Source organism: Zonotrichia albicollis, chromosome 5 (genome assembly GCF_047830755.1).
Source record: "Zonotrichia albicollis isolate bZonAlb1 chromosome 5, bZonAlb1.hap1, whole genome shotgun sequence".
NCBI lineage: Eukaryota > Metazoa > Chordata > Aves > Passeriformes > Passerellidae > Zonotrichia > Zonotrichia albicollis.
The window spans coordinates 56462012-56489556 of NC_133823.1; the positions used below are offsets into that span (position 1 = coordinate 56462012).

The 27545-nt window shown below is 37.0% G+C and overlaps 1 protein-coding gene across 11 annotated transcripts in view; it reads right to left on the bottom strand.

The window, feature by feature from the left end:
- The window catches only part of LCORL (ligand dependent nuclear receptor corepressor like), an 80432-nt gene that overhangs the window by 23488 nt on the left and 29399 nt on the right, over positions 1 to 27545 (bottom strand). For 7 of the 11 annotated variants that reach the window (XR_012580507.1, XR_012580508.1, XM_074541798.1 and 4 more), the window contains exons 3-6: positions 26286 to 26365; positions 25946 to 26075; positions 16751 to 17005; positions 7134 to 7224 (exon numbers count right to left, since the gene is read on the bottom strand). Coding sequence is in view for 8 of the 11 variants with exons in the window: in XM_074541798.1 (XP_074397899.1) it covers positions 7134 to 7224; positions 16751 to 17005; positions 25946 to 26075; positions 26286 to 26365 (556 nt within the window). In the remaining 3 variants the exon portion in view is untranslated. Of the gene's footprint in view, positions 1 to 4179; positions 5722 to 7133; positions 7225 to 16750; positions 17006 to 25945; positions 26076 to 26285; positions 26366 to 27545 lie in introns of those variants that run through there. The other 4 variants (XM_026792163.2, XM_005484996.4, XM_026792165.2 and 1 more) reach the window with 4 other exon arrangements.

A 27545-nucleotide genomic window follows, 5' to 3' on the forward strand; every position in this document is an offset into this window, starting at 1 on the left:
GATTTTTTAAACTAGCACCTTTCTATCTGTCCAGACTTGCAAGGTGTGTCTGTAGCTTCACTGGAGAGTTTGAACTATAGAGGACCTGTATCCATAACTGCTAATTAAAGTCTGTTCACTGGTGGAAGAAACTTCTGGAGCCTTACAACCTTCTCAGAGGGAGCGACCAAATCATCCACAGGCCTCAAAACTTTTGAATTTGCTATGTGGAGATTAATTTTTGTATAAAGCAATATTCTGATTATCACAGGCATTCTTCTAAAACAATTTCTTTCCTGATTACCCACCCTTGTGTGACATCTATAATCTGCTTTCTCTTAACATGAGTTAGTTTCTAAAGCTGACAGACAACTTTCATCTATTCTATTGTGATCGATCTTCTGAGTTCCTACAGACACATGGAGCCCTTACTCAGCCACCACTTGGGAGCAGAGCTTACTACACAAACAAATTCAAGCATTAAAGCAACACATTTTCCTTGAAGCGTCTCCCTGTAGAGATGTCAATATATTTAAACATACTAATTTTAGTAGCTTTTCCATACAACTATTATAATTATACTTTGGTTTCCTGTAATACCTTCCTGTATCTCTTTAAATTTGTGTTGTCACACTGTAGTTTAGCCTATCCTCAGGATAAAAGGCTTAAGCAATAATTTCATAGAAGGAAGACCTATCACTTTGACAAACTGCACACTTCCTCCAAACCACACACAGAAAGATGGCAGGAGAGAATGGGCAGGAAACTGAGGGGCTGAGAGGTGAGAGGATCAATATGCTGCTACCCTGGCACCTTCTGCATCGCTCAGGACCAAGGTTAAGCATGGAATGATGCTTCCCTTCCAGCAGATAGGGGCACTTAACAACATGGAGTGGGGATTGACTAGAGTCCAAAAATGGCACAAAGGCAACAATGTGATAAGGCTCATTCCCAGACTTTCAGTGTATTAAGTTAGATATAAAGAAGTAAAACTTGGCCTCCTCCACATCTAAAAACTATCAGGGAAAAGCTCTATGAGAGGACTCCCAAAAGAGAACCTTCCCTTGCTGTCTCGGCCAGAGAGAAGATAGAGCACTCTAGCAAGATCTGTACAGACCACCAACAGCAACAAAACTGGAACAGAACATAGTTTCAAGTACTCATACAAACAGAATGGAACTACTATAGAAATACAAATCTGTCTTACAGAAATGTTTGTTTTCTGACTTTATTAAGCAAATAAGTATCTCAAAAAAGCCATATACTATTTGTAATTTTTAGCTGCTAAGGGGGGTGTTAGAACAAGTAATAAATCAGTTCAGAGAAAAGAAGACATCCTTCCTTAAAGCTACTTTCTGATAAAATTCTCATAGCAAATTAGTCATTATGAGCTTAATTTGTACAGTTCTTGGTCTTATGCCACTGCTAATCAACTTGTGCCTCAAGAATAAGTCAAATAAGTCAGTGTACAGGTTTTTGTTTCTTTCTTTTTTTTTACTGAATGAGCAAATCAATCACACATCAGTGTTGTAAATTTATGTGCAAAAGCATTGAAGTGCTTTACTACAAATTACAACGTAGAAACACGTTAACTAAACAATTAAATTCATACAATCAGATTTAGGAATATAACAACACAAAGAAGAAACAGAATTACAGTACATTTACAACACAAGACAAATACATGGAATTCATTAGAAAATATTGTAATAAATAATTCATGAATTATAGTGCAATTGATTTATGCATAAATATAACTAATTGCCTAAAAATCAGTTGTTAACAAAAATCTGTCAAAAATCAAGGCAGCCACAGAGTTTTACTAAATTACTGCGACAATGGAAATACTGCAATTAAAAAACAAATACAAGTATTTGTACTGTAAACAACTAAAAAAATCAGTCTCACTAAAGTTAATATACAATTTAATATAAAATTGTCATTAGCTACCAGAAATGGTTTAAACAACTTTACTGAGCAGTAGTTCTAAAAACAGAGGCACTGTTTTTTAATATAAAATACTTGAGAAACATTCAAATAAGTAGAAAGCATGTAGGGCTTGCTTTCGCCTTCATTTAAAATTCTGCTGAAACAGGAATTTTCAGAAATTGTCAATTACTAAGTAGTGACTGGTAACTGAATTTATAAAACAGTTCAAAATGTATAATTTAAATGACATTAATGAAATACATAGGGATTGGGGGAGGAGAATTTACACATTTCCCTGCCTTTCCTTAGTTGTGTAATTAAAATGTTAGCCTAATAATTTGAAACAAATAATTCTGTTCTTTAAACACTTACAGGTTGAGTATCATCTATAAACTATCAAAAAATATTTTAATTACTATTTCTGACCAAAAAATAAATACAAGTACTAAAACGTTGAAAATTAATTATAATATTACATACAAAACTACTGAGTACTGTTAAGTCAATAGTAAAATGATCCCTGATTTTATGAATCCTGTTAAATTTTTGGTCAGGTCATCTTTTAAATGATATAAAAAGAGTACTGTCACTTGCCTTCAATATAAAGTTCTGACTCAAATTTCTAACAATGTCTGAGGAGTAGAAAACATCAGTATGGTACAAATATTAGGCAATGTATTGAAGCCCCAGATTTTTGCAAGTAAAACTGTATAAAGACATGTTGAAACTTTTAATGCAGTTTTTTCAGCTGCATTTTCACTGGGGATTTATTCACAAATTAATCCTTCTGGCCCTCACAAAATATGGCTTAATTCTTTTAAAATGAAAGATGACCCTGACATCTGCTGTTCTGCGAACTCCTTACCAGGTATAGTTCTGCTAAAAATCATAGAATCACAGATTAAGCTGAGTTGGAAGGGACCCACCAGGATCACTGAGTCCAACTCCTGACCCTGCACAGGACACCCCAAGAATCATCATGTGCCTGAGAGATTAATTCTGTAATATGCAAGTAAACCTTAATGACTGAAGAAGATTCAGTATAGATCTGAGAGACCAAGGAACTGAGATAGTGGTTGTGCAGTTTCAGAGGATTATTCTGTTCTAAAGTGGATGTTGCCATTTTTTAGTAGTGTTAATAGATGTGGGCTGGATTTTGCCACCAGCATTGCAGTATGCTCTCCACTGAATTTAATGGCAAGTCTATATAGAAATGAAATTACCTGATGTGGCCCATATGTATCTAATGTCCCATTTAATTTCTACAATTAACTCATACACATGGAAATTTAAGTGGGGGAAAACGCATGTGCATGTACACCATGTGTATAAAAGTTGGAGTATTTTTTTTATGCCAAATTAGATACATAGAGAAAAAATTACATGTTGAGAGGAAAAGGGCATTGATGTTCAGTAGTGAATATATGAAGCAAGCCCCCATTCATATGTAGACATATAATTTTCATATTACATAAAAAAATTAAGTGTGATAAAAAGTCCAATGTGAATACTTTGAAATTCATGTAAAAACTGCAATATGAAGGTAATTGGTCTCCCCTAAATTCTATTAAAAGTTATGTATTTAAAATGAACTAACTTCTAACTACCAAATTTATAAAGAATTTATATTATTGAAAGTTCAAAACAGCTTCACTGTTTCATATTTGTATTTCTATCAAGACCCTGAACTGCAAATTTGGTTATTAGCAAGATGATAATGTAACTTGGTATTCATTTTGATAAACTGAAAATGTTTTGAAATGTCACAGCAGCAAATACATTACAGTTACAGTGAGGTTTTTCAATAGGAGTGTGACACAATCCTTAAATAAATTTTAAGTAGTCATAACATCAACTAACCAGCACGTTTAAACAAAAAAACAAACAAATCGAAACCATTCTCAAGCTCATTCTGTGCACAGTATGAACATGCTCTAAGTTGCATTCCAACCTTCTTTTTAAACCTTACAAGTTACCTTAATTGTCAAACTAAAAAGATAAATTATGTTAAAGTTTAAATTATTTTATGCTCTTAGTATTCCATCTTATTTCATATTTAATAATTCTATAACTACAGTAATTTCTCAGATTTCATAATTGTACACTTTGTAAACACCAATTTCTTTCTAAACCAACAACAAAATTTTCTTAAAATGATAAAAAAATGCAGTTTATGCCTGCTAAACACACATTTTTGTAATGAAATGTTTTTCTTACTTGTATTGGATATTTAAATAACGAACTTTTTTCTTTCACAGAATGTACTATATCCTACTAATACTTCACAAATTCACTTCCTTGTGAGGAACTATCTTTTTTTTTTTAAATCCCTTGCTGAGTATAATCTGAGTTACTTACAATTTATTGCAAGTATTCTGTGAACTATAGAAGTCTGCTAACCCTTGGTTGTGTATTTCCATAATAAGATGGATAATTGAATGGGTAAAGTGGTTCTCCACCAATTAAAAATTATGCTTCACATGACAAATACTTGTTTTCCCAAAACATCTTTATGCTAGTGACTACTAAATAAAACCTGAATCTTTTCACCTATTTATACATGGATTATATTAAATACACACTATCAGAATTAAGTGAGCAACTCTATAATTCTGTCCACAGTGAAAACCCTGAATATAACTATTTTTCAAAAGGCATGTATGTGGTTTTTGAACTGTATAATTTCATGTCTTCTGTCAGAGTGAGCATATGTATTTCTCACATAGTGTGTGTATACAGACATACATACACACACACAAAACAATTTGCTAACAATTATTCTACACAGGCTTGCTACTATTTTTGCAGCTGCCAGTCCCTGAATCTGTCATATTAAATATGCCAGTATCTGGTAAACGGAGTTTCTTCTTCGGTGGAGTCTTCAATGTTCCAGATCTTTCTTTTACTTTATATTCTAAAGTGCTGTGAGGTACCCCATAAATTCCTTGTGCTTTGGAAACACTCATTTTCCCACTCATTACCATTGCAATTGCTTCTTCCATTATTTCATGGTCATACTGCCGATAGCGGCCACGTTTTTTCCTTGGTTGCTTATTATCTTTACGATCCAAACTATCTTCTGTATTTTCTGAGGTTCCATCTACTGTCCCATTCTTAGCATTAAGACACAAAGGAGAGAGGTCCCCATGCAGAAAGTAGGAGTCAACACTTGAGTGAGTTACAGGTCCAGAACATTCAATTTTGTTCTGTTTAGGGAGGATATTTTTCAATTTTTGAAGAGCTGATCCTTCTAAGACTGAGGAGGTTTTAGAAACGTGGTACATAACATCCAGAAGACCAGCAGTATCAGACTGTGGTTTGGACACAGAACTTATTCTTAGCTGAGGAATTTTTAATTGTACAGTGGGACTTGAAGTTTCATATTGTAGATTTTCACTTTTTTCTTTAAACTGAGTGACCATTCTCTGTAGAGTTAACTGGTGGAGGTAACTGGAAGCTGTTGGGAATTTTAATTCTGAGGTTTCAAGTAGACTGAGTTTACTTTTTTCTGTGCGCTCTGCTTGAGCTCTTGCCCACAAGGCTACTTTTTGTAGGACTGCACAAGTTTCTTTACTGTCTTTAAATGAATAACTATCATTGAAATCTCGAGTTTTATTTTTAAAAGGTGCAGGCTTTCCTGCTGGTAAGGCTTCTAAGTGGAGAAGTAAAGTTTTTTGAGGTATGCCATAAAGTATGCCTGCTTTATTTATGTCCAGTGCTCCAGACTGAATGTCTTTCAAAGCTTTTGAGAGCAAACCATCTGCAAACTCAGCACTTCTTTCCACATAGTCCTCTCTGTTTCTGTGTAGTCTCCTGGATGGATGGAATGAAACGATGGTAAACTGATGTATGAGAGACTCTCACACAGCTATGGAAGGGAAGGGTCCACTCCTTTATTATACTCCTTGCTTCGGTAACATCACTGCTTCTGATACTTTTTAGCCTTTGAGATGTGGTAGTTAAATGATTATCCTAGCAAAATGTTACAGTTCTGGTAGGACAGTGTGTCAAAAATCATACCGTGGCTTCTACAGCAGCCCTTCCAAGAACTTTATATCCTAGCTCAGTATTTGGTAATAGTCTCATGCGCTTGCTATATCCCCTTGTTCACATGCTTGCAGAGCAACACTGTTATAATTTTAATTATACAATTAACGTTCTGTTAAATACCCAAATCCTGAAGGAGTTTTTGTTAGTAGAAACGTGACGTTACCGCTAAACAAGTAATAAAAGAGTCAACCCCCTTATAGAAAATTTGCAGCAATAAGTACATAACTACACACAAACATCCCAGACTTACACAAAACTAGGCTTTCTACAACAAGAAGATAAAGTGCTGTAGTTAACAATCAAGTCCATTTTTCGCAAAATAAGACAAAATTTAAAAAACTTCTACTCACTATTTACAGCTCACTATTACAAAGCCATCCATTTTCAAACTTTTTCGTATCAGCAAATTAATAAAATGCACTTTTACATCATTCAACAAATGCTGCTACTGTAGTCCTATTTGTAATAAGTTATTTGTAAGACGTACAGGTGACAAAAAGGGTCCTGCTATGGCTAGTGGATGGGAGGATGCCAAGATCATAAAATCCAACAAAACAAAGCAATTCACTACTTTTGTGGTAGCTTTCAGCAGATGTAATAATCTTTTCCTTGCTGAATTAAGAAATTTAACCATTTGCCACCACACACCATAGTCAGAACCATGATGCAAATATAAGTATGACGATTAAGAGCTCTCTCTCACACGCTTGCTCTCTCTCTCTATTAATGAATATTATAGGTAATAGTCATTTAACTTGTTCATGTTAGTTGAAGAAGATTTTGCATCTAATTATTAACATGGTCATTTTTGTCCAGAATTGAAATTCCCTAAATAAATTCTAAAAGAATTATTTGCATTTTCTTCTACTAGTCTCTTACTTCTACTGTGTTATGTAATCAATTTTCATGTAATTTTTAGTAACATGAACTAAAGTTTGGTGATTGTTCTGATAACTTTTCTTTAAACAGAAAAAAAAAGGAAAAAAGACAAATGAAACATATGATATATACATAGACACACACTTATGAGTGACAAAAATTCTTTTGAAAGCAAAATAGGAACCACATGTGTGTGCCAGTATATACAGGTATGTTATGAACATAAAACCTGGCCAAAGAAGAGAAACCTGGATTGTCTTTTTCATAAGCCAAAGAGAGTCCTAAACATTGCTTACCCAGACACTGAGTTTTCAGAACACAAGGGATCATATTTTGGTTCTTCCAACCTTGCGCTTTTCTTTGTAGAGAGATCTAGCACTCCATCCCCTGCAAAGAACGAGTAGTGATGATAACAGTGGCTTTAAGGAAGATCTGAGATTTTGTCAGAAAATGTAGTTTCACCTATGGCACAATTTTCAAGCAGCTACTTTAGTCTGTAAAATTTCTGACACCTTATTCCATTAACAGTATCAGCCATCACTAAATGATTTTGTGTATTTGATTTGTCACCAAACTTTAGAAATTTGAGAAAAAATAAAAAGAGAAATAATAAAATTTAAAAGAACCTGTATTAACCAAACATGACTGCTTTCCTAAAAAGCACGTGTCTATATTGCACATTTTACTTCAAGGCAACCAAAACAATGCACTTGATATTACAATTATTATTCATATTTACTTACTGCAAACAAACACACAATTCTGATGCTGAAGTTCAACTTGACATAAATCCTAGGCTTACAGGATAATTCAAGCTAATAAGGATCTCAGGAGGCCCCCAGACCAACCTCCTGCTCTGAGCAGGGTCAGCAATGACACCAGACCAGGTTACTGGATGAGCAGGTACCAGTAACTGGGTAACTTCCCAGTACCCAGTAACTTCCCCGTGACTGGGAAAAGAGCTTGAGCCCAATACAGAGTTCTAACACTTTAACTATACATACCCCTCCTGCTACCTCCACATATATGCAATAATATTAGAAATTAGAAAAAAGAAAAACCTAAAGTGGGGTGGGAGTCTGCTCTGTCAAGTCACTAGTAAATGTTAAAATTCAAGATTTATACTTGGCTGTTAAAGCCTATGAAGTATTGAAATAGAAAAACATACTTTTAAAAAAATCAGTACTTAAAAACATTAACAGTTAAAATACTCCTTTTAATTAAAAAAAAATCAATGACATTTAAATTATATTTAAATCCCCTAAATATATATTTAATTTCATACCTTTCTTCCTTGGTTCTCTGTTTCAAACTTGGGCTGTTTTGTGTGCCTGAGCTCTGCGAATTCAATTTTGAGTTTCAACATGTAGCTCAACATTCAACTCTATAATCAGCTTTATAATACCCCTTATTGCATTAGCAGTGTCATTTCCATGTTTCAGTACCTATTATTTTAGTACCTATTTCTATTATTTCAGCACCTATTATTTCTAAAATATCAATCAATTTTACATATTTTCCCACAGTCTCAGATGCATACAATGGTTGAAGCATCCAAATGCCAACAGTGAAACAAGAAGTCAAGAAAATGGTTTGGGTAGCTCTCCTTTATACCAATAAAGCAAAGAAATAGAGTTCTGTATAATAACCAAATCCAGATTTTTGTTTTTGGACTGCTTTTTGACTGTTCTTCCACAGCTCTTTTGTGCTATTTGAAGGAGGTCAAAGAGAGAAAAGGTAACATCATAACTCAGCAATAGGGGACGAATATATATAAGTATGCCCTTTGTCAAGGGTGCTTCTTTTCACCTGAATACGTTCCTTTCAAAATCTTAAAGTCAGAGAAAGGACTAATGCTAAGCAGCCTTCCTGATGCACTGATATTGCAGAAAAAAAAGCCAATTAAGAACACTACAGGCAAATTCTACATGGACATTTTGGCCTAGCCAGGAATATCCAAGCTGAACCCAAAGTCCCTGAGTCCTTGGAACAGATTTCATCTGCTCTGCTCTGTCAGTCGCACAAAGTAAATCTCCCTCTCTTAAGTGCTTGTGCGCTCTCCCTTTCTCCATCTTCACTTGGCACTCATAGGCATCACAGAAAAGTTTAGAAGACATCACTGGGAAAAAAACTACTACAAAGTTGACAACATATCAAGCAACAGAAAGTTCATTTTCTCTCCACCAATCTACCAAAAAAAACCCCCAAAAAACCACCAAAAAACAAAAACCTAGGCAAAGTTAGCAGCTAGCAAGATTTTTAGTAAAAGAAAGAGCCCCAACAAATCAACAAAATCCAAAGGCTCTTGTAAGATTCCATAATGAAAATAATTTTTGTTTTCAATCTTTCAGAACTGGCTTTGACAACACCAGGCTAGCAATCAGTTGAAAAATTACTAATAGAACACAGTAGTGAAAATTCAGCCTCTTGAATAAAAAAATTAGATATATTTTCAGCCTCTAAAGGATGCACAGAACTGATGGAATTTGAGGTTCAAGACATTTGGTTCTTCCAACACAGCAAATTCAAATTCATTAAGTACGTGACACCTCCCTGAAGACAATGCTTTATGGGAAGATGATACCCAGTAAAGAGAATAATAGAAGAAATTTGATATACATGCAAAATACCAGATAGAGTCACTGGACCACAGATTTTTTTTTTTTAGTAATTTCAGTAGAACTTCTATAAAAAGCAAACCAACCAATCAAAAAAAAAAAAAAAACCCGCTAAAAAACCCCCACTAAAGCCAACAATAAACAACACTCACAAAAACCCACCTCAAACTGGTAGGAAAATGAGAGCATTTGCTGTAAAGCTCTAAGACACAGTGAAATCCCACCTAATGAAATGAATGCATACACACAGTCGAGATGTTCACTTTGGAACATCAGGTACAAAACGTTTGCAAAGAGGCATCCTACAGGTGGACTATGAATCTTGGAAGGTTGTTACTTGCAAGATAGGGATAGGCTTCTCTAAACTGAGCCAGAACTTTCTATTATTTCTTACAAATCCATCAAAACAGGTATTACAGCAAGAATTCTGGACAGGAATTGAATAGTATCAGGAACAGAAAAACCACTCTGTAAGGTGGTTTTAATAAAAGTTATGAAATTACTTCCACTCTTTAGGTGAAGCCATGACTACTAAGAAATGATTCTTCATTAAAAAACGTATAAAACATTGGATAATATAGAAAAATACATTAGATGTCTTTTCAGGTTCGCTACTCATGGTCTTCAAAGGCAGCTATTTCTATGCAAATTGAATTATTCTTATCCTCAAAGGAATGGCTCAACCTCCGGCCTTTGATTCTCAGCACAAGATCATAAGGTGCACCAATACCAAGATGAAACTAAGTGTGATCAAAGTTCATTTTCAAAATAATCAGGACCATAACACTTGAAACTCTTCCAGACTAGTGATTTCAGGGAAGCAGGGAGGGGAAGGGGAAGCAACAGAAACCAGGTCAGCCTTGAGTTCCCACAACTGGTATTTGATTTCTCAACTGATTTTTTTCTGGGTTTCAGGAAATCTCTCAGTAGCTATTGGGAACTGTCTTATTAGATCAGATAACCCACACTACTCAGTCCTCAGCCTCCAAGGCAGGGGAGCACTCCACTCCTACTCTGGAAGAGCACATCAGCCTGGCTACTACCTGCAGCTCTTTGCTCCCCTAGCAGCTGCTGTTGTTGGCTTAGGGATCTCAGGGATTTATCCCTGCCTACTCTAGCTTTAGTTTCTGGCCTTGTTTCTGTTAGCTGTGAAATCTAGGCCCTTTGTGAACCCAGTGACCCATGACCTCCTGTCACAGCAGTTCCAATGTTTTAAGAACAGTTGAGCAAAACCTGCCCATTACCTGTCTCTTCCTCTAAGAATTTTCAGAGTCCTACCGAGTTTTAATACAGTAAGATTTAGTAAATACCAACTCTCCCTTTACCTTATCCATCCACAGGACAAGGGGTTTTATAGCAACAAGACAACATTCTTGTTTTCAGTACTTTTCTTGATGGTGCCTTGCCTTTTGATGGCTATTTTCTGCGCTTCTAAACACAGAGTTTTCAGAAAACTGTCAATAGGAACACCGAAGCCTTTTATTAATTCTTAACTACCACTTTGAGTAGCCCTTTTTGACTTGAAGTGCTATTTAGTAACATAAAAGAATGCCAGATGAAAAGTATATGGCCATACCCAGGGCGATCTGGGCCCAGTCCTGGCAGTATCTGTGAGGACAAGCCAGGGGCTGCCCTGTGCTGGACACCAATAGCTGGCTGCCAGACCTGCTGCAGGACACAGCTGAGTCCAGCAGCCACTTGGGCAGAAACTCTGGAGAATTATATTTAAGAAAGGGGGGAAAAGTGCCAGATGGACACAAAAAATGGTAACAAAAAGAATGAGAAAATATCAGAGGTAAGTCCAGCAGCAGGTACAGACTGTGGACAGCCCACACCCAATCCCCTTGAACTACAGGGATGGTGGTGGTGGTCATAAGTGGACCTGGAGCAAAGCTGAGCCTGGCAAAAGAGGGAGGAAAGGCAGTGTTTTAATGACTCTTTTTGCTTCTACTGCCTGAATTAGTAATGAAAAAAATATATTTTAAGAAATATTCAAATTATTTTTCCTGAAGTCTGTTTAGCACATGATGGCAACTGGTAGCAAGCAGTAACCATATCCTTAACTCATAAGCTCTCCCTTCTTCTCTTCCCATTTTCTCCTCTGTGCTATCGTGAGAGAAGTAAGCAAGCAAACATCTGACAAGGAGCTTGGCTGTCACCATAGCAGCCAGCAAAGAAAAACACCTACTCCCCTCAAAAATACAGCTTTTCAGGGGGACTTTCTCATGCAAAACTATTCAACTGTTTCTTGAATATATTTACAGCTCATACAATTTTTCTTGGGAACATACCATGTGTATCCTCAAAATGCATAGTATTTTCACCAATACACATAGTAAAACCAGGATATTAAGAAAAATAAGTTAATTTTCAGTTAAGTTTGGAATTCTTTCAATACACTGCCAGCTATCTTTTGATGTCTTCCAGTCTATGATGGCTCAATGAAACAAGGGAAATAAGAAAGTTTTTTTGCATGTTTTGGCTACGTTTACACATTATCAGTGTGTGGTTCTGGATATCTTGGTTCCAGAAAATCCAGATGTGGGGGCCTGAATATATGTTGTATTGTTAGACCTTGTGGTTCTGAGTTGCTCCAAACGAGCTGCAGCTGCAGGGTCCTTAGTTGGGCAGCAGCTGTAGCTCGTGAAGGCAACTGAGATAAATAGGGGTGGGTCAAGAGCCCAAGAGGAGCCCCTGAGAAGATAGAAAGGACTGTGCTGCAGAGAAAGGAGAAGAGCCCCAGCAGAGAGGGAAGAACAACATTGCAGCGAAGATTACAACAACTGGTGACCCCGTGTGAAGACGAACATGCAGCCAAACATCGAGAGAGAGAAGGTATGGAATCCCCCGGACAGCCGAGAGCTGTGGCAGCCTGAGAGCAGGGACTTTGGAATATCAGCCTGAGAGCTGGGACTTTACGTGTATGGCAGCCAGAGAGCTGGGACTATAGAAGAGGCAGCCTGAGAGCTGGAACTGTGTGTATATTATAATTGTATAATTGTTAAAAGAAAAGGGGGAAGTGTGGGGGCCTGAATATATGTTGTATTGTTAGACCTTGTGGTTCTGAGTTGCTCCAAACGAGCTGCAGCTGCAGGGTCCTTAGTTGGGCAGCAGCTGTAGCTCGTGAAGGCAACTGAGATAAATAGGGGTGGGTCAAGAGCCCAAGAGGAGCCCCTGAGAAGATAGAAAGGACTGTGCTGCAGAGAAAGGAGAAGAGCCTGAGAGCTGGGACTGCAGCGAAGATTGCAACATCCAGAAACAACAAAAAGCTTGTGCAGCTAAACCTGCAGATTATATATTGGTACTGCTTCTACTTCTGACTGTTAAAGTCACTTTGCGTAGAAGCTTGAGAACTATCAACCAAGTGAAAGAAGCCTCTGCATCAAACTTTGCTGCTGCTAGGAATATTCCTGAAAGAGCTCAGCCCCATGACTGCACAAGGAAACAAGGTGCTGCAGGATCTTCCAACACTGTTTCTTACTCACCATTTCATTCTGCAAGGATGCTGCTTCTTCATTGGCTTAGTTTAGAGAAAAAGCAATATTGCAAAAGCACACAGCAACACCTCACTTTTGCTAGATGCAGTACATGGAAAATAGATTTTGTTTCACTTTACAGAGTACTCATTATCAAGGCCTGGACAGTAAGTTACATGGATTGGAAAACAGAGCAAGATACAGGTATTTTTGGAGACAGCTGCTGCTAATTGACTGACAGTGAAATGACTGCCTCATTAGCAGCAAGATACACAGGAATGAAAGCACCCTGCTAAATTACCACACTTCCACCTGCAGAGCAAAGTAGAGGATGCTCTGGGACTCCATTACCAGTTAGGGGTCAGCTGGACATACCTGGATGCCAGTGCTGAAACTCATACTCAGTACCAAATGCTGCAGTTCCAGAGGTGCAAGAGTTCACCTTGGCCAGTAGTTAGACCCCAAATCAGCCCCTCTACCACTCCCCATCCTCAGTGGGGGGCAGGAAGAAATAAGATGAAGATCATCAAGATAAAAACAGGGAAAACACTTGTCAATTACCATTACAGGCAAAACAGACTTGAGGAAAATTAATTTATTGCAATTTAAAATAGATTTGGATAATGAGAAAAAGATAAAAATTAAAGCACCTCCCCACTCCTACCTCTTCCCAGGCTCTCAACTTTATTCCCAATCCCTCTATTTTCCCCCATCCCCAGATGGCATAGGAAAGACTGAAAATGAGGGCTAAAGTCAGTACAATTCTTCTTTACAGCTCCTTCTCCACAGGCCATGGACCCTTCAGGAAACACCCAGATGCTTCAATGTCGGGTGTTCCACAGGCTACAACATGAATAAGTATTTGCTCCAGAGGCTGCAATGGAACACATGTTCCACCATGGTCCCTTCCATGTGCTCCATGGAAATATCTACTCTGGTGCCTGGAGCATCTCCCTTTCCCTCACCTCATTGCTCCCAGTGCTGTTTCTGACCCCTCCCTCTGCCTGTCCAGCATTTTTGCACTTTCTTAACCATGCTTTCCCAGCAGCACCATGAGCCCAGCTCCTGTGCCCCCCTTCAGCCTGGCGTGGGTCAGTGGCAGAGCTGCCTGAGCCTCGCACAGGGAATCCCCACAAGCTTCTCCCAGATGCCACCCCCAGCCCTCCCCAGCTACAAAACTCCTGCCATGTAAGCCCAAAATATCAGGGTTATCAGGTCTGCAAGTGCCAGACCTAAGGATTTTTTGGCTTCAGAGATGGCCTCCAGAGCAAAGTAGGAAGCTTTCTTCAATGCAGAACTTCAGTGGCAGAATCTGCTTTCAGTTCTGAGCTAGTACTTAGCTTGGATCTGCTCACTGGTTCTAGTAATGTGGAAAATAAAGTTTACTCCTGCCTCTCAAGCCCAAGAATCACTCTCATAGTAAAGCAGTAAGATTGTCTATTTAACTAGTTAGATCATTCATTTCAAAGATAACTATTGTAAACACAAACGATGCAGAAAGTGAACCCAAACAATTTATACTTGAATTATTATCTGCTTAACAGGGTTTGAATTAGAGATTTCAACTCTGAGGATCCATCAAAGCAATGTGAACTTCCTCCTGCTACTGCCACTTCATTTGGAAATTTTAACAGGAATTACAAATAGCAAAAACTAAAGAGAGTTGCATGACATTTAAAAATATTATTAAGAATGGAACTATGGTACAGCTTTTAGAAGTCTCCATACCAAAGAAGTACACTATGTTAGAGAATTTACATTTCAAAAAATAATCCAATTAAAAAACCTTCATAATTCCCTACCATAAGCACATGACACTTTATTATAACCAAGCTGTCTTCAGGAAAAGCATAGAACTGAGAGATGGGTGCAATAATATACAGTCCTTCACAAAAGCTGATCGAAATAACTCTTTCATTAATCTTTGCATTTAGAACACAATGCAAATAAAAAGAGCAGGCTGACATTTTAAATCTTGAACTTATTTGCTTGTGTTGCCATCACTACAATAAAAAGTTAAAATAGCTCAAAATTAACATATTCATGGAAAACAGAAAGCACAATACAACTTCCCTGGTAGGTAAGATGTTCAAGCCAACTTTCTCCAACTACAGTCTTATTCCACTATTATTTCTCAATTCAGCATCTCTGAATTTCATCTCTGAACAGCAAGATGTTACCTTTAACATCTAAAAAGCACTCCAGAAAACACAGCAGTCAAAGTCCTGAGACTCTGCAGTGTCTTACATAGTTCAATGTGTAACTTGTACACTGTGTGTGCTGAGCAACTATTTTAGATTTGGGTGTTTCACCCAAGGTGTACAATTCTAGACTTGCTATTTAGTCTTACTACAAGAAAAAATCCAATAACATAAAAAGATTATTTAAATAACTCCATTTCTCTGTATTTTAGATTTTTCTTGGAGAAAAGATCAATGGATTTTAAGATAAGGGTGGCAGCACAATTTTCTTCCTGTCCCTGCCCTGCCCACCTCCTGCCTTCCCTTTCATTCCTCGAAGATTTATTTGGGCTCAGCAATGACCAGAACCTGCCTTTGGGGACTTTGCTCCTTCATGAACATTTAAGACTAGTTATAAATAATCAGCTGCTGAAGTAAGCAACATGCTATAGTCCTGATATCAGGAAAGTATTTTTTATTGCTCTTGCAAAAGAAATGTGCTTCAACCTGGCCAATTATAAACCTCTAAAATCTGTAATTCATCTGTAGAAAAATTATATCCAACCACAATAGGTACTTTCTCAGGATTTAAACCACTAAGGATTTACTAAACCCTGGCATGAACTGATTTCCACTGACCATACCAAATAAAAGCAAGAATTCCAGTATTTCCTAATTTTTTTCTGTCAAAGAAAACAGATGCTTGCAATTTAACCTAGAATAGGTATATTTATCTTGAGGAATCCATGAGAGCTCGCTGCCCCCAAGGATCTCCAATTAAAGACTGAATCATCAGGTACATACATACCAAATCTACTAATGCATATTAAAATAAACAAACAAAAAACCCAAACAAACTTAGTTCTGGTTTCTTTCAACTTTTTTAGTATGGTACCATACTTTTTAGTATGGTACATACAGGTCGACTTTTCACTTTGGTCTGCAATATTACAGGATAAACACAGACCCTGATATCTGTAAAAGACAAAAGCTGCTTTTGCCACTGCTTTCAGTTGCACATGACAGTCACAACCCTTCCTGAAAACTGCTGCTAATCCAAATCTAGTTCAAAGTCCAAATCACTCTTGTGATTATACTGTTATCAGTTTTGGATTGCAATATTCCTTGAGGCAAAGAAATTATTTCCTTTTTGTAAGTGATAGTGAAACAGACTATTTTTCTAGCTTTACTTCAGTTAAGAAAGCTGCACTGATCTGTAATGATTAAGATATGAAGTAAGGAAATTTTCTCCCAGATCAATCTTCTCTTCCCATCATTCTAACCAGCCTGTATTTAAAGAATCAAAGTGTTCAAGAGCTGAGAGAGACTGAGTGACATTTGCTCTATGAAATCCCAGCATCTTTTTCTCTTTTCTCAGACAGCCATTTCTTCAACAAAATTTTGAACCACTGTCACCTGTGACAGCACAGGTGAGAGGACTTAAATTCAGTATTCCAAAACTGAAAAATTTCAATGCCACTTGTTTAACACGGGCACTCAGAAATCAGAATGCTTATCTGCTAACACACAATATGAAAAATATTTTTATTTGACATGGACATTTACTTTTCAAGGGAATAAGACACCACAAAATAAATAAATGACAGCAAAACACAGATGATCAGATATAGAAATTTACCTTGCTGAGTATTCTGTTCTTGAGTTCGATTCACAGTGAGGTCTAGAGGGCTATCCTGTTCTTCCTGAAGGGAGTTTTCCGTTTGGTTCATTTGGATACTTTTACACATCAGACTTGGTTCAAATGATGAACCATTTCTGTTCTCTTGAATTTTGCTACTTTTTGAAATGTACTCAATCGCAAACTGACGGATCATTTTTTTCATTAATTCCTGAGCAACTAGGGGAATGTTAGGATCACAGTTCTGAGGAAGATCTAGAAATAAAAAACAGAGGCATCAGATATATTAAGAACCAAAATTATCTACTTTTCTTATAATAAATACTTCATATAAGCACACAAATGTTAAACAAGTACATGTGTAACAAACATATTAATTCAGATCTCTATCAGGTTTTTTTAATGAGCATTCCTAACTGGAAGTCACTTGAAAGAACATTTAGCATAGATCATTAATTCTTACCTTACTCCTCTATCATAGCATGCAAGTAAGAGTATGTGGGGTTGCATTACTTAGGGGACTCAGAATCTGTACTAATGGCAAATAAGTTGAATTTTCATTTACAGACTGCTCATTTTCAGTTTTGAAAATAAAGTATTTTGAATACAAACCATGGAAGTAAAATAAAATATGGATTAATACAGAAAGAAGTTACTTTCAAAGAACAACAACAAAAATAATTTTAGAGTGTAGTTGTAAAGACTAGTTCTCTTCATAGAACAGTTAGACTTTTGAGGAACTGGTCTTAAAAAAAAAAAAAGGCAAAAAGATTGTGTTCCACTCTTGAGATTATAATCCCCATTGTAGGTTCAGGATTGCAATGCCAAAACTGATATGATGCTACTTGAAATGTCCCATACAATTTGCAGTAATACAAGCAGTTTAATACAAACATAAAGTTTAAAGCTTTTATTGTATAATCTTACAGGATTTTCAGGACATTTTCAAAGTGCGAGAAATAAAACACTTGGAAGAAAAGCTTTATTTCCCATTCTAAACTAACTATATCCTACTTCTGCTTGTGTATGTAACATTTCAATAGAAAAAGGTATCTCATTTTAGAAACAAAACAAAAAAAAAAGATCAAATGTGATATATATTACTTTATTTTAATGCTACCTATCAGCTAGAAAAAAGTTAAACCTCTTACTAAAAAGCACAGCTGAAACCATAACTATGAATCAACAAAAAGAATCCTAATAGAAGCAACTGAAAAAATGTAACTTAGCTTAAATAATGTAATTAAGAAAGTTAAAGTAAGCTGTGCAACTGCACTGATGACTGCAACACACCATTTCACAGGATAAGTACAGCTGCCCATACTCGGAGATCTGTGTTTTCCCTTACACTGGCAGCAGCAGTACTCACTTCATTACCTCACTCCTCCCTTCAACTCTACACATGTCTCCACACAAATATCCTTTCCAATATACCAACCACTGCCCACAGTTCATGGGTAATGAGTGAAACAGTTTTCAATCAAGAAAGGAGAGGGGTTTAAAGCAAGTGTGAAAGCAATGAACAAGAATTAGCTTTTAGGTGAGCCTGATTGCCTGGAGGAAATACCAAAGGACATGGCTCTGTAGTTACTGGGATAATAAAGTTAATCTGAAACAAATAAAATAGATGATAAACTGAAGGGTTTTTTCATGGAAGTGAAGAAACTGAAAGGGCTGGGTAGGGTAGATGTTTGCATGCAAAGGGTACATGGGGTACATGTCCTAACAGGAAGTTTGGAGGATCACACAGCATACTTGCTCAAGTACTTTATGCCAATGAAGTTTTATCCATCAACTATCAAGAGAGTGACTGCCAGCACTGATCAAGGAATGCTGCTCAGGTTTAGGAGGAATGCACGGAAGCTTTTTTTGCTTGCTTGTTTCAGGTTTATTTAAAACATGTTCCATTTTGAGAAATCATTTTCACCAACAGAGCACTGCAAGGAATTCCAAACCTGCACCTATGATATCTCTGTCTATAGCACACGAGAGGGCAGCTGACTCACTGCTCAGATGATTCCTGTCAAGACCTTTTGGCCGGCCTCTCCACAGTGCTTGATGAGGTACAGTGAAGCTCCAGCATTTTTAAAACACCTTGGCTTCAAGAGAACTTAGCTGAGGCATGACAAACCAAATCTGCTTATGGTCAAAGCCCTAGCTTCCAACAATCTTTCAACCAGATCTCTACCAAAATACCTAAAATTGACAGGTGTTTCTTGAAGAGATATGAGGTAAAATTCTAAATGATGGAGGATACCTACAAAGATCTTTCCCCACCATGTAACCTCCAGGCAAAGCAATATAAACAGAGCATACCTATTCCTGATTCCTAAATAATGAACTCAATAAATGTTCAACTGGAGTTTACCATCCTAGAGACACACTTAGAAGTAAAAAAAAAAAAAAAATTCAACAACAGATACTGGAACAGTAAGACAATAGATGTACAGTACTAATGCACATGCAAAATACAAGAAAAGAATACAGAAAGTTAAGAGATGAAATTAAATAATTGAATTATCTAGGAACAAAATTGTTTGCATGACAGGGAAATGGTAGTTCCAGACAATGAAGTCTACTGATCAACAGCTTAAGCTTGAAAATGCAAAAATTTGACTGCCTATAATCAGAAACTCCTAGAAAATGAATTCTACAAAATATTATCAAGACTGAGTAGGGTCCTGAATGACCCTACTTATACGGAGCAATTAGTTTGTTGCATGCACACAAGAAAAACTTCTTGGATAACTTCTGGATAACAGGTGATCATCAGTGCAAATGGGAGAATTATTTTACATCCTGGTGTGATCTGTGCCTTTAAGGAGCAAAAGACCAGCGAGTACAGGGAACCTTCCATCAGCAGGAAAACACAATAGCCTGGAACAGATTTCTCCTTATTAATCATCATCCTCTGCATCAATTATTACAAAACTGCAAGACAAAACTAATTCAGAGCTGTCAAGTTTTTACTGCCTTTCTATTCCACTTTAGACTCTTTGCACTGGTAACAGTCAAGCATGTATTGCTTTCAGACACTTGCAGGAGAAGTCAGCTTTTCCCTTAGGAGCAAAGTCATCTTTCACCTAGTCAGAATAATAAAGGATGTTCTTTTGCTCTTATACTAATTCTAAAGAAATTATTATAATTTTTTTGCAATGATTTTCAAAAACTCCCTATGAAGAATAAATGCAGCAGAATTTCTTTTATATTTAACTGCTGCAGCTATTGGTAGTTCACAGATTTGAAGTTATTTTACTCTAAAAAAGTAACATGATGAGGGGGTGGTGTGTGTCTATCTAAGAGCATACACTCTGAAAGGTGTGCTCCTGGGTTGGGGTTGCATTTGAAGTCCTATTGCTGCTAAATGCATATTCAATGAAAAGGGTTTGAAAAGACTCAGGTAGACGAATCCGCCAAAAATGCAAATAGTGCTGCTATCACATTGACTGTTCTGTACTGCAAATCATTAACCTGTAAACCATGGTGGAAGTACCTTGGGAAGTCTCTAGTAAAACTGCTTATTCAAAGTAGTCATCTTTGAGGTCAAAGTGAGTTCCTCTGGATTTTACCTAGTTAGGTAAGGAATACTTCCATGGATGGGAGACTCTACAACCTCTGGGTGGCATGTTCTACTGCTTGCCTGTCCTCATTTTTCCTTACATTAAAAAGAACCTTTCATTTCAACTTATTTACAGTCTGTCATTATCCTGCTATGCACCATTGTAAACACTTTGACCCTGTCTTAAAATTAGAATATCCTGAGATGAAAGGGACCCACAAGGATCAGCGAAGTCCAGCTCCTGGCCCTACACAGGACACCTCCAAGAGTCATACCATGTGCCTGAGATTATTGCCCAAATGCTTCTTGAATTCTGTCAGGCTTGGTGCTGTGACCACTTCCCTGGGGAGCCTGTTCCAGTGCCCAACCACCCTCTGGTGAAGAATGTTTTCCTAATGTCCAAGCTGAACTTTCTCTGGCACAGCTTTGGGACTGAGCTTGACCTCAGGTCTTGTCACTGGTCACCAGGGAGATCAGTGCTTGACCCTCCACTTCCTCTCAAGAGAAAGTTGTAACTGCAATGAGGTCTCCCCTCAGTCTCCTCCAGGCTGAAAAAAGCAAGTGACTTTCAGCCACTCCCTGTATGGCTTCCCCTTAAAACCCCTCACCATCTTTGTTGCCCTCCTTTGGACACTCTCTAATGTTTGATGTCTTTCTTATACTGTGGCACCCAAAACTGCCCCAGCACTCGGGGTGAGGCTGTCCCAGCCCAGAGCAGAGCAGCACAATCCCCTCCCTTGCCCAGCTGGCCATGCTGTGCCTGATGCCCCAGGACAGGGTTGGCCCTCCTGGCTGCCAGGGCACTGCTGGCTCATGTTCAACTTCCCACCAAGCAGGACCTCCAGGTCCCTTTCTGCAGTGCTGCTCTCCAGCATCTCACTGGCCAGTCTGTTCCCCCCAACATGGGAAAGTACTTCACCCATCCTGTGATTCATAGTAGTAATTTTCCATTACACATGAGAAGTTTGTAATTAGACATATAAAATTTTAAAACACAATGAAACATATTTTGGGCAAGAAAGGTGTTAGAACTCTGAACTTACTATCACTACCAAATATTTCTTAATTGTTATCAGCAGATGGCACCAGATATACTTGGTATGACCTGAATAGATTTTTTTTTCGAAGATGTTTTACTAGGAGTTGTGACTATAGGAAAAACTTGCAAAGTTTTAAATTTGCATGCCTACATCTGTTAAAAACTCCATTTTTTACAGTCGTTATAAAATACAAGGCAGCTGTATTTAGTCCATGTATAACCTATAATTTGAATCCAGTAGAACAGTCTCTAAAGGTCTGCAGACCTGATGTTATTAGGATAAAAGAGGGCTGAATTTGTCTGATGGAATCTGATATTTTCTGCTTTTGATTGTGAAGGTAACAGTCTGAATACAAGATAAAAGAGTAATTATGTAACGTAATTATGACTAATTGCAATGATTTATTTTAATTCAAAGATCATATTTAGGATTAATAATTCCTCAGTTTACGTGCTGCACGAGCTTGTAACTATTCAAACCTATACTGTTAACTATTCTGCACATTAACATTATGTGTGATCACTAGACTGCAATGCCTGTGGTGACAGATTTGTCCGTCAGGACAATGAACAATGAATTAAAAGCTCCCACAATAGTGTGGAACAACAGTATTCCATTAATCAAAAACCAGTATATTTTCACTACAAGCTCAACCTTATAACGGAATTTGTCTTCTGACACAATGCCAAAAGGAGTGAAAAGCAGCAGGGAATCACAATCCCCCTTGTACCTGCAATCCAGTTGTGTGAGGAGAAGGACTAAGAACACACGATTGCTTCTCAGTGTGCTTCATGAATTCACTCCATAAATTCACCCTTTTCACAAAAAGGCCACATTTTATTTTAACAACCCCACCTCAACAGCCACCCAACTGTCCCAGCGAAGCTCTTAGTTCTACTTGCAAAATTGTTCAGGTTACAACAGGAATACAATTATTTATTCTGAGGCATGTATCATGATTAGCTCAGCTAACTTGTTCTGTTCTCATAAACATTCCACCTTTTTTCTTCCTCTACTCAGGCTGCAATGTTCACTATTCTATATCCAGTCATATTTCTATGAATCCTAGTAAATGTAGCAGAAATTATCAAGAAAAGTAGAATCAGTGAAGAAAGTAACAATGCCAGGTAGGTGGTCAACACAAAAAGTATCTCCTTAAGAAAGGAGTGCAAACCCCATTAAACATTCTTTCCTGATGAAGTTTAAGAGGGACAGCAAAGCTGTCTGTCACAGAAGTTTATTGCACAAACTGTGTCAGTGATTACAGAAAATCATCCAGATTTTGAAAGGACAAATTAGATTTCTTAAGATTAATAATCAAAAGAAACTGCAGCTGGTTTTGGATGAAGTAGTGTGGGCAACTCAAAACTACACCTCAGAACGTAACACTTTTTTTCAGTCTGAGATAATGTGTGCATGATTACATTGTCATAGGTTTGCTAAATTAAATATACATTGTACAAGATGCATAACCAGCTTCTGACAGTTGCACATCCCAAAGTAAACTACTAAAAGAACAGAAGAATTCAAAGTTAAATTCAGGTATATGGTATGGTATAAGAATGCCATATTTGTGAAAGGAAATATTTTAGAACACAACAAGGATATCTAGAAATAGTAAAGAGCTTTAAAAAGCTTACAGGAAAATTACTTTGGGATGGGAAACATGGCATTGAAGATACTTGACACAGCAGCCCAGATAATCTGAAAAGATTCAAGTAATCTCAAACATTCCCTCTATAATTTTTGTGCCTAAATTCCTTAACTTCTACATGAGCTTCTCATGTCTCAGTTGTCTCTTGGTGGATCATCTGTCCTGAAGATAGAACCTGATTCAAAACTCTTTTTCTTTGGTTTTGTTTAAAGAGGTCACATTAATATTGCATGGAAAAATGAGCTTCTAAGAAGACACAATGGTATTACTAGAAATACAGCAAATTAATAGTCCATGAACAAAATGTCTGATCAACTTTTTAAACAACTGTGATTCTGTGATATAACAACGATCATATGTCACACTCTATAATACTCACAGAAAAAAAAGACCTACATGTATTTTTAAAGCATACTGTGTTTTCCCCTTAACAAAACAGAACAGCTGAACTTCAGCATTGTGGAAGTGGAAAAGCACCAATCTAAGTCTACTCTGCTTACACCACCAAAAGGGTAGAGAGATGCCATACTTGGGAAGAAAGCATTTGGGTTTCACACATTGTTTAATGGCAACAATCAGTGTTTGATGACAAGAAGAACTTTGGATTTGCTGATGTGCCTGCTGAGCACAGGACCTTCCTACAGACAACTGACTACAAAACTGGTCTCTCACTAATGCAGTGAAGTTGGGTTCCTAATGGGAAGACCTTAGCTGTTTACAGCATTTCAAGAGTTTGCCCATTTTGTCAAGAGTTTATCATCTTTTGTCCTAGATTCTACAAATAGGCACATTTTGAGATCTTCTGAACAAGCTTCCTGATACAAAAAAAAAAAACACAAAAAAAACCCAAAAACCAAAAACAAACCAAACCCAAACCCACAATCAAATCCCCTCAAACTAGTCTGCAAATTAAAAAAGTCATATATAATTTCTTCAAAATAAAAGATTAATGGGACCAAGAAATGAACTCTCTAATTTGCTCAACAGTCTTTAGAGGACTAAATTAGCTAAAATAGAAAGAGAGTAGATCATCTTGAGGAGTTTGCAAGCCAAACAAGTGTTACTCCATTTTAAAGACAGCCAGCCAAGAACTCTACAATTTTCTAACAGCAAAAAACATCTGGTTTGGGACCAGGTATAAGAGCTATTCCTTAGCTAACCATTCCTTAGCTAAACAATTACTGGAAAATTTTTTTATTCTTTTCCTCATAAGTTGATACTTGAACTCAAAAACCTACAAAAATTCAGAAAGCAGACTTGGGACTTTCTTAGTAAAACTCTTCATCTTCCTCCTAGAATCCAAACCAGTTACTTGAATACCTCATAAATTGGTTTCACATGCCCTTTACTATTTTTTTCCTTTTCACTTCCTGTAATTTGAACAACTTTAAAGACTTTGCTAAAACCTGAACTGAAGCAATATTCTTAGTAAATTCTTACCCAAGAACACAGAAGTACTTCAGAGAATCACAAAAACAATTGGAAGTTTCATTTTTCAATAGACAAAACCTCTTTAACCTAGCATTACTGATCTGACAGATCAAACCGAAAGAAAATGCTGAAAGCCAAATGTTCTTTGTGAGAAGCTTCACTTAGAAGTCGTTCACACCACTAAGGTGAGGTCATGCCAAGTTTCACTTCTCCCATGATAGAAGTTCCTCTCAAGGAGTATCAAAAGAGATCATCTGCAGCAGGAGCATAAAGCAGGCAAACACTAAACAACATTGTACACATCAAGACCAAGAAGAGATCTGACAAAGTAGAAATTTGAAGGAATTAAAATATCTGCCTAGGGAGATGCCACACAATTGGGCCTGTGATGAAAATATAAGACTTTAAGAAGTAATGAGGTGCCAACTTCATTGGACATTTTATTTCAAATGGAAAATAGCTGGTTTGAAAGAAAGCCAAGACTCCAAAGGATGCACTCAAAATGCTGTTGCACTCTATTTCAGTTCTTTAAAATGCAAAAAAACATGTAGACTGAGTAGACAAGTCTGTACAGAAGAAGATTTTACATACCCCAGGTTCAAGGGCATAATCATCTCTCCTGCTACAGCAATTTAAAAGGGAGAAAACTAACTTTGCTTTTTTCTCCCACTTATGAAGAAGAGACAGCGTCTAACTCTAACTCTGTCAAAAGCAAGAGAGAGCTGTCACCCTAGCCATACTCAGCTATTCTGACACACACATACTAAACTCAAGAAAAATCTATTAAAAATGTAGTTACTGCATTCACAGTAACTTTATTGACATTTCTTCATTCACAAGAACTTAAGGAACAAAATTACTATTTTTGCTTTTGTGGACAGTGAGTAAACCAAGTAACATTCATGAAATAAGCTGATTTATCATTCACTCATGTACTGCTCTAACTTGATGATAGAGGAAAGAATAAGAACAGTCAAAGAATTAATGACCTACTAAATACTGCATTTTGAGAAGAAGTTTTAATCTCCAGTTTGGATCTATTTGAAGCTTTCATGCAAGAAGATCCCAAATTCCATTTTGCAATCTGCAAAGCCCATTCTCTTGCCTAAAATGTGTTTCCCATTGAAAACCAGAAGTGAGAATTTAGGAACAGAAAATGTTTAAATGCTTCGGATTCCAGAGAATGACACCTGAGGTTGGCATGAAAACAAAGTAGCAGCTCATGGTAAAAAGAAAAATCCAATACAACTTATGAACAGGGATTCAAAAGAATGACACATACTGCAAGAGGACGAAGAGGAATGGCAAGTAGGAAGGGTAGCACTTCATTTGGTGATTCAAGTGAGAAAAAGATTAAGGAAAACCAAAGGAATAAAAAAAAGAAACAGCAGAAACATCTATTTCAGTAGATTAAAAAAAAATTACTGAGGAAACAAAATTAACCCTGAATAATTTGATTCTTCTAGATTTTTTTGTCCTATTTCATAATACAAAAGACATGCTTTTATTACCTTTCTTTCGAAAGAGTGCATTTAGATAGTTTTCTGCTTGGCATTCAATCTTATCAGTGTTGGACTGGCCCTGAGATGACAGTTCCTCTGTAGGCGTTGACTGTGAAGAACCGAAAACTGATGCACGATCCTGGAAAACATAGCAAGATCATAACATCTTTCAGAAGTTAGTCTGCTGGTAGTAAAATATACAATTAAATTACTGAGCTTTGAATGGAATAGAACCACTAAAATCAAACTACCTTGAGTCAAAATGTGGAATTAACTTATTTGCAAAATTCAATTCTCTGAATTGAAAATTAGTGTTGGGAGTAATATTTAATATAATGCTCATACTTACACTGGCTGTTTCTTTGTGTAAATTACAGAAGGAACATTTCTCATCCATAGACCAGTCAGTTAGCTCTTCTGGCTCACAGTCTTAAAGGAAGAAAAGAAAGCTAGATGTTTTAAACAAGCAAAAAAATGGATTTTGAGAACAACACACACTTCCTAAAATTCTCTTAAATAAATTCCATTACTAATATGATATATATTTATTGATACAGTGCATTCAGTCATATTCAATACTTCAGATATTTTCAAATTCTTGTCTGGCTTTTACAGCTCAACTTAAAAATAGCACAAAGTGCTTTCCTTAGAAGAAAAGGTAAACTCATGTCATTCAATTAAATATCTGTCATAATTACTAGAGGCATCTGAATACTGCAAAGAAAGCTATGAATTGCAGGCATCATTCTTTTTAACTGAAGTCTGCAAACTTGTGGCAAACTAAGCTAAGAATTAGGATACAGACTCCTTACCATGTGAGCTACATGCACTATTCTTACAGTATTTTAATTGATTTGATATAACCACTATAGGCAAATCCAAGCTTTATACTCACTTGTAGCCCTTGATTCATCTAGGAATGTACCTTTATGTGCTTTATCAGAAAAGGTACTCTGGTCTAGAGGGAATGCAGGACTTAAACTTACACTGCCTACATCAAGTCCCATCTTCTACTGAATGGAGACACATAATCTACCTTCTTTAAATTAAGTTCCATTTCAAAAATTAAGAGTTTTCAGCCAATACCCTTCCCCTCACAAACACCGGTTACTTTAAAAATTTTCCCAAATCAACAGTGCTAGTAGTTAAAATAAAGCTTCTAATTTCTTGTTTAAAATTGCATATGGCAACTTATTCCAGTTTGCTTTTGTGGCAATTTTATTCTTGTACCCATGACCATTAACTAGGTATTCAGCACCTTGATGCATTTACAGAGACCTTCATTATCCCCTTAACACTTCATTTTGTGGCTAATCTAGTCCACCTGCTCTTCCTCACCAGATTCAACTCCATCTCTTCTGCACAAGTCTCAACTGAACACCTGTTTCCTGAACACGGGGAGCAACATCTCAAGATGATGTCTTTTACCTATACACCAGACTTCCTTACACTGCAGGCAGTACTTTTCCTACAGTATCCTAGCTATGCAGCAGCCTTTATTATAGCTGCAGTGTTTTGGCAGATGAATCCAAATATGACTAACTACAACACCAAGGTGTTCTCCATCCTGTTCATGTACTTACAACCTAAAGAACTTTTTCACTCCCAT